General features: G+C 41.7%; 1 protein-coding gene across 10 annotated transcripts in view; it reads left to right on the top strand.

Annotated features, from left to right (window-relative positions):
* Positions 1-3,297: 3,297 nt before the first annotated feature.
* ITPRID2 (ITPR interacting domain containing 2) overlaps positions 3,298-7,241 on the top strand; it is a 67,564-nt gene continuing 63,620 nt past the window's right edge. For 3 of the 10 annotated variants that reach the window (XM_087949627.1, XM_087949625.1, XM_087949634.1), the window contains exons 1-3: positions 3,298-3,412; positions 4,087-4,464; positions 5,744-5,789. In XM_087949627.1, the coding sequence (XP_087805753.1) occupies positions 4,251-4,464; positions 5,744-5,789 (260 nt within the window). In that variant the 5' untranslated portion in view covers positions 3,298-3,412; positions 4,087-4,250. Of the gene's footprint in view, positions 3,413-3,971; positions 4,809-5,472; positions 5,629-5,743; positions 5,790-7,241 lie in introns of those variants that run through there. The other 7 variants (XM_087949632.1, XM_087949631.1, XM_087949628.1 and 4 more) reach the window with 6 other exon arrangements.

Genomic DNA, 7,241 nt, shown 5'->3' with positions numbered 1-7,241 from the left:
TTGTTTATGAACTAGTAAAATTAGTAAATGGAAGTAAATAAAGCATGGTATTGAAACTAATGTGTCTAAACATTATTTATGTGTAAACAAGGATGCACTGTTCATGGTTTCTTGGCTATAAGTGTGTTTTTATGTTCTTCCCATGCTTATGAATCAATACACTGAGGAGTAAAGCAGATTGATAAAAAGCAGGGGAAAATGAAACCAGGAATTGGTTTTAAAAATGAATTAATATTCTTGCTCAACTATATTTAAGTTTCATATTTTTTTGCATATGTTGTTTTTATTGTAAAATAAATTTTATTTATTTTATTCTTTTATTTGTAAAATATTTTGTGAAAGCCAGCATCCATGGAAGCAGATACTTTATGCATACTCATTCCTTGTGACAGCCATTCTTTGATGCCAAGATTTCAAAATTTACTCAGCTCAAAGACAGTAGCTCTCATCATACCATGCCATGCCATACTGATTTTTAGCTTGACTTTTTATTACTAAAAACTGACCAATAGCTATAAAGCACTGTAAAACCTGTGCAGTATATTAAGGATTGGGACAGTCAGACAATCAGTATCTCTTGGTTCATCCTAACTTTTATTGTGAGGAATAATAGGAAGAGAGTAAATGAATCTGACAAATCATATTAATCTCACAACAGGATTTAATGAATACTGAATGATACACTCAATGTTCTCTACATCCTGCTTCCACTTCATTGCTACAGTTGTAACCTAGCTCCCTATGCTCCAATTTCAGGAGACATGGAAGCAACAAATAATAGCATGGTTTGAAAAATATGATTATGTCTTAGAATTTTCTGTTTTAGATATCACTGATAAGCTAATTATTTACTTCCAGTTGCTTCTACTTTCCCTCATCTAATTTTCATATTAACTTCTTGGACAGTTGAGAACCTTGGAAGGTTAGTTGGGAAGGAAGGAAGGAAGGAAGGAAGGAAGGAAGGAAGGAAGGAAGGAAGGAAGGAAGGAAGGGAGGGACATACATCACTCATAAGTGTTAAATGGATGCACCAAGACATGTCCATCACTGCTTGTACCTCTGCATTGTGGTCCAGTTGAAACTTCCAGGCAGTCTTCAAGATAGAGTCAAGTCATGAAGTAATCAGAGCATGAATGACTGAAATGGAAGGAACCACTATTTGGCCGAGGGGTTTTTCCATCCAGTAGCAGGAAAGGGTGCTGATTTAGAAAGAGCAGGAAGAGGAGGATGGTGGGACAAATGACTGATGTGGAATCCCCTGGCTGCCATATGACTCTTGTTCATGCTCCTATATTATACTCAATTTGACCTTAGTCAAATTGGGGGTGGGATGGAAACAATAACACTGTGTTACAATACTGTGGCTGGGATTTTAAAATCTGGTTGCTGTAAATCCCCAATGCTGAGTGTAAAGATTTTTTGTTTACAAAATGATGGTGACATTAGTATCTTTTAAGTTAACCTGGAACCTTCTTATGAAAAATCAGGATCTAGATATTCAGAATAGTGTGTTAATTGTAAATGTGTTACAGTGGCTAAGATGTTTCCCTAGGCCTGGACCAGAGTTTAAACCCATCCTCAGCTGGTGCAACTAACTGGGTGACTCTGGGTCATTTTTTCTCTGTCACTGTCACTTGTGCTCACATGACTGTGACACAAGGGTTTCTCACAAAGTTGGTTAAACCCAGGGGTGGGATTCAAATTTTTTAACAACTGGTTCTGTGGGCGTGGCTTAGTTGGTGGGCATGGCTTGGCGGTCATGTTATTGGCTGGGCATGGCCAACTCAATATCACTCACATCGAGGCATGCATCTCCTCACCTGGCCTCTCATGACTGTGGGGATGCTGCAACAGTCGTAAGTATGAAAAATGGTCATGTCACTTTTTTCAGTGCCATTGTAACTTTGAATGGTCATTCCACACAAGCAAAGTACCAGCAAAGGAGGGGAAAAAAACTCCAGAGAAGTTCCTGAGACAGGAAGTCTAGTCCTGCCAAGAACGTAATAAGGGTTAACGGAGAGGCAGTTTCTGTAAGCAACACCAGAATGTTTCCTTCCTGCCTTCCTTACAGGATTAGGCCAGTAATTTCTTCTAACAACTGGTTCTCAGAACTGCTTAGAATGTTAACAACTGGTTCTAGCGAATAGGTGCAAACTGGTAGAATCCCACTCCTGGTTAAAACTCAAAAGGGGATGGATTCTGGCTCCTTTGTTTTTCAATTTTTACATCAATGGTATGGTGAGATGTCAAGTTTTAGTGTTCAGGTTTCTATCTCCCTCAGCTAAGGGATCACAACATTGCTCTGCTGCTTTATCCGAATGATGCTGTACAGGTAGTCTTCACTTAACAATCTTAATTGGCAAGTCCATTACTAACATTAAGCACAATATAATGTAGCTACTCCACTTAATGAAGGTAGTTCTGGCAATCTCAGTTGGTTTCATTAGGCGAGGACCCACCTGTACGCAAGCTATTCTTGAAAGAAAATAAGGGACTGTCTCCATTCTAACTTCTCCTACCCACCTATCGCTGCCCTTTGGGCTATCCTTGCCACCACTACTATACCGCAGGAATCTTTTGCATGCCTTCTTTTACACTGGAGCACTGAGGTATGTGTGAAAGAAGGCCCCAGTAGTGGTGGGCAATGTAGTAGGTGCAGCAGCAATGGGCAGGGGTGGGGGCAAGGACAGCTGGCAGCAAAAGGTAGATAGGCTACCAAAAGCTGGCTGTAAATGTGGATAGGTCTGAATTTTGTTCATGTGACCACAGGGGCAATGCAACAACTGGAATTTCAAAGACCAGTGATAAGTCCCTTTGTTCAGGTCCATTGTAACTTTGGTGTTCTGAATGTAAACAATTACTATATGAAGTTAACTTCAGGACCAGAGAGAGGCAAACAGGCTGCACGAAACAAGGCCAGAAAGGGGCTCTCGATTTCTCCTCCCACCCACCTTTCCCGTTATTCGTCCCTCGCCCCAATCCCCTCTCAGCAGAGCATCGAGCTGCAAATTCTTGAGGCAGTTCATCACGGGCTCAAGGTTGACTCGGACTTCCATCCTTCCGAGGTCGGTAAAACGAGGACCCAGATTGTTGGGTGGGGGGTAATTATGCTGACTCTGTAAAAAAATAATAATAAAAAAACCCGCTTAGAGAAGGCCGTAAAGCACTGTGAGGCAGTATATATAAGTGTAACCGCTATTCTCCGACTGCCGGCTAACCGGACCCCCGACCCCTCCCCCGAGGCACGACCAGGCTAGCCCGGGTTGCCTCTGCTCCCCGTCACGTGAGCAGAAGCCGCCGCGGCCGTCGCAATGCTTGCCTCCCGCCAGACGCAGTATGAGGAAGTCGGCGAGAGGCACCCTCGCCCCGTTGCCGAGCGCGCTGCACAGGCCAAGGGAAGCGAGTGTCGTACGTGAGTTTCAAAGCCTGTCAAAGGATTCCTTCGCCCGGGATTGAAGGGTGGGTGTCGGTAGAGGCGGGCGGATTCGCCCCCTGCAGCAGAAGCCGTATCAAAACTCGGGTCACTCAAAAGGCGGGCAGGGTAAAGGCGGGGAAGAAAATAGATTAGAACTTAATGAGGGTCCGCGCCCCCTGCCTCGTACGGGGCTTTAGCCTGGTTTGGCCGGGAGTATGCTTTAAGTTTTTGTCCGGGCGCTTTCGCTTCGCCGCCGCCGCCCCCCTTCGGCTATAAGCAGGGAAAGCTTGTCCTGCAAGCCCTGGAAGGAGGGGGAAGAAAAAGAGACCGGGATGGGGGGAGGAAATGTTGGGTTTTCGGCATTGCAAGGCGGAAAAAGAGGCTGCGCCTATTGCTCGGCCGGGATGCTTTCTTGCCAGCTGTGCTTTTAGGGCAGATGTTGGGGCGGCGGCCCAACCCTCCTTTCGGCTTGCTTCCCCGGTCGCCTCGGCAACTCCGGAAAGGATCGGCCTTTTTTTCTTTTTCTTTTCTTTTTCTTTTTTGCGCGCGCGCGCAGGAGCTGCGGAGGAATTCAAGCCGAGCCCGCTTGCTTCCTCGCAGCCCGGCTCGATTGAGCGCCCGCGAGAGACACCCGCCTCCGGATCTGCTTTATTTATTTATTTTCCATGCAGGTTGGAGGCGTTTTGGCAGCAGCAGCAGCAGGAGGAGGAACGGCGGCCCGCCCGCCCGAGCCGGGTCGCTTGCGTGAGGAGGAGGAGGAGGAGGAGAAGGAGGTGGCGGGGAGCCCCGCGGTGTCGGGAGGCCAAGCGAGCGGTAACTTAAGGAGGAGCCCCCAATGGAGGAAGAGGAGAAGATGGTAGCCGCCGCTGGCGAGGAATGGCAAGGTGTGGCGCAAAAGAGAAAAGCCTGGGCTAAAAGCAGGGACTCCTGGCAAGCGTCGGAGGCCGAGCGCCTATCTCCAGAACCGGCGGATTTGGCCGCGGAGGAGGAAGAAGAAGAGGAGGAGGAGGAGCTGTGCGGAGCCAAGTTGCCCTTGACTGCGGAAGGAGGTCAGTCTCTGCAGGCGGCGAGTCGCTTGGTCCTCTCTCCCCGCGGCTGGCGAGGTGCAAAAAATAAAAGAGTCTCGGGGACACCTGAAAGGCTGAAGCGCAGATTTATACTCGGGCGCTTCCCGCATTCTGATGCGCGAGGCGAGGATGGCGCTTCTGACGGGCGTTCGATGACGTCCGTTGAAGTTTATAGCTCAGGAAATCGGCTTTAGCCTTTCACATGCCAGACCCAAGACTTTGCCTGCTCCTGTCGGGACAAATCCGGGAGAGCAGGGTGGGAAGGACTTCTAGGTCCCGCTTGTCGAAATGATCCTCTGCGACTTTTTTTTTTCCTTTTGGAGAAAGTAAGCTGTGCTGACCTTGGGGAGAAGGTTGCTTCCCCTCAAACCTCTGTCCTGGTTAGGCTGGCTTTTATATAATTAATATAATATAATATAATATAATATAATATATTATATTATATTATATTATATTATATTATATTATATTATATTATATTATATTATATTATATTATATTATATTATATTATATTATATTATATTATATTATTTATTATAATATAATATAATATATATGTATATATATATGTGTGTATATATGTATATATATATTGTGTGTGTGTGTGTGTGTGTATATATATATATATATATATATATATGGGTTTTGTTCGGTATTCACGTCATAGTTGTTCTTTAGTGTAGCACGTTTCAGCAGAATCTCATCTGCCATCATCAGGCTTCTGTATTGTGTCCGTCTGTACAGAAGTGATGGCAGTAGATGTGACGGAAAAACAACAACCACACCATACATAATACCGAAAATATATATATATATATATATATATATATATATATATATATATATATATATATATATATATATATATATATATATATATATATATATATATATATATATGAATGACTAAGAATGCTCTTAATGTGCTGACTGCACTGTATTGGATCAAGTATTGTTATACTATATTGCATTGAATTGAATTAAAGGGGTCTCACTCCCTGAGGGTATTTATATAGGATTACACATCTGATGCTTAATTGTACCTCCCTGCTGTTTTTCTTGTTCCTAAATGATATGGGAATGAAGAGATTATGATCGCTTCCTTTGTTCCCAAATGATGTGCATGGATTAATTTGCATTGCAGGTAACTTAGTTTAAGATTCTGTGTAGGCATTTTTTTTTTTAATTAACCTGGTTCATCAACTAACTCTTTTCCCCTTGGATTTGTTTTACTCTGCTGCCCTCCCTCTGTCCTGCAGGCGCTATTCCCAATGAAAAGATTGCAATATGGCTTAAAGATTGTAGGTAAGCATTTCTTGTGAAGTATTGTGCAATGATTAAATGTGTTCCCCCCCAGCATTAAGCACAGACTGGTTTTGATTCCCAGCAAGTACATGGGTAGAATATAATACTTCATTGTGATTAGAATGCTGCAGAAGCAGCTTTGCTTTTTGTGATTTTGTGTGTATGAGAGAGAAAATGAAAACTGCTTTGGCAGTTCTATTGGAACTATATTGTTCAGTAAATAGCAGCTGTTTTCCAAGGTTTAAAGGTCTTGTGTTTGTAAGGTTTCTAGCTCATTGTAAATTTTCTTGAAATATAATAGGAACAAAGGAAATATTTTTGGTTGCTGTTTTGCTTTTTCAGCTGGATTTTAAATTCGTAGAACTGCAGACTTAAATACTTCTATCAGGAAGGAAGTTCTATTGCAACCACTCGGGTTTTCATCAATGTTTGTGAGCAGGTTTTAAGTTAAGAGAACCTGTGTTTGTTCACTTCTAAGTAAACATATATCAGATGACATAATCTGTTTGTTTGTGTGTCAGGTGTTCAAAGGATTTAATTCATATTTGGAACAAAGTTTATTAGAATAATGATTGCAATACTATGAAGTTGGAGCAAACTTTAACACAGTTGGTGCTGGATTTAAAATAGAAAGCTTCACATTAATCTTTCTGCAAACTAGTTAATCTTGGTTCTCACCTTAGCTTACAGAATTATCAAAAAAAGATAAAAGGAGAAAGGCAGATATGCTGCCTGATCAGGGTCATTATTGAAAACGTAAGTGTTTTTCTGCTGTTTAAATTACACATTTTAGAAGGCCGTGTCTTTTTTAAAGTAAACTTTTCATTTTTTTTAATTATAGGGATAACTTTACAAATGAAATGTTAGCAAATAAAGAAAATGAATTTTGGTTGAAATCATTGTATTTTTGTAGGTTGGGGTTATTTTTATGGCATCTAAACATGCTAAATACTTCTGATAGTCTTTCTCCATCCTCATTCTGCAATAACTTTTATACATAGATGTAGAAAAGAGTTTACTGTGCAAAATACAATTCTGCTTGAAAAACTAGCATAGAAAAATAGCACTTTCCCCCCTGTTAAGTTATGCACTCAATAGTTCTTGACTGGGGATGGAGATTGCTGCAGAGCAGCCATGCAAAATGGTTAGGGCTAAGAGTAGATTTAAATGCTGCAACTATTTTTTTTTTCTGGGTTTGGGGGCAGTTTGTGAGTTTTTTTTTTTTAAAAAGCTCTTCAATTTATTTTTGTACCTTTGTGATAGTTTTGTTGCATAACTCAAAGTATATGCCATTGTTTTTTAGCCATTGTGATCAGAGAGGATACTCCCCCTCCCCTTTTTATAAGTAAATTAATTGAAGTACATACATAATATATGTTATTATCAGCCAAAGAAGAGTACAACTAATTGTGCATTCCTATTCAAAAAGCAGTTTTCCATTTCAATATTGAA

This window comes from Notechis scutatus, chromosome 1 (assembly GCF_049901735.1).
Source record: "Notechis scutatus isolate UNSWTSFEM ecotype Mainland chromosome 1, rNotScu1.2, whole genome shotgun sequence".
Classification (NCBI taxonomy): domain Eukaryota; kingdom Metazoa; phylum Chordata; class Lepidosauria; order Squamata; family Elapidae; genus Notechis; species Notechis scutatus.
This window is presented reverse-complemented; position numbering and strand designations above follow the sequence as displayed.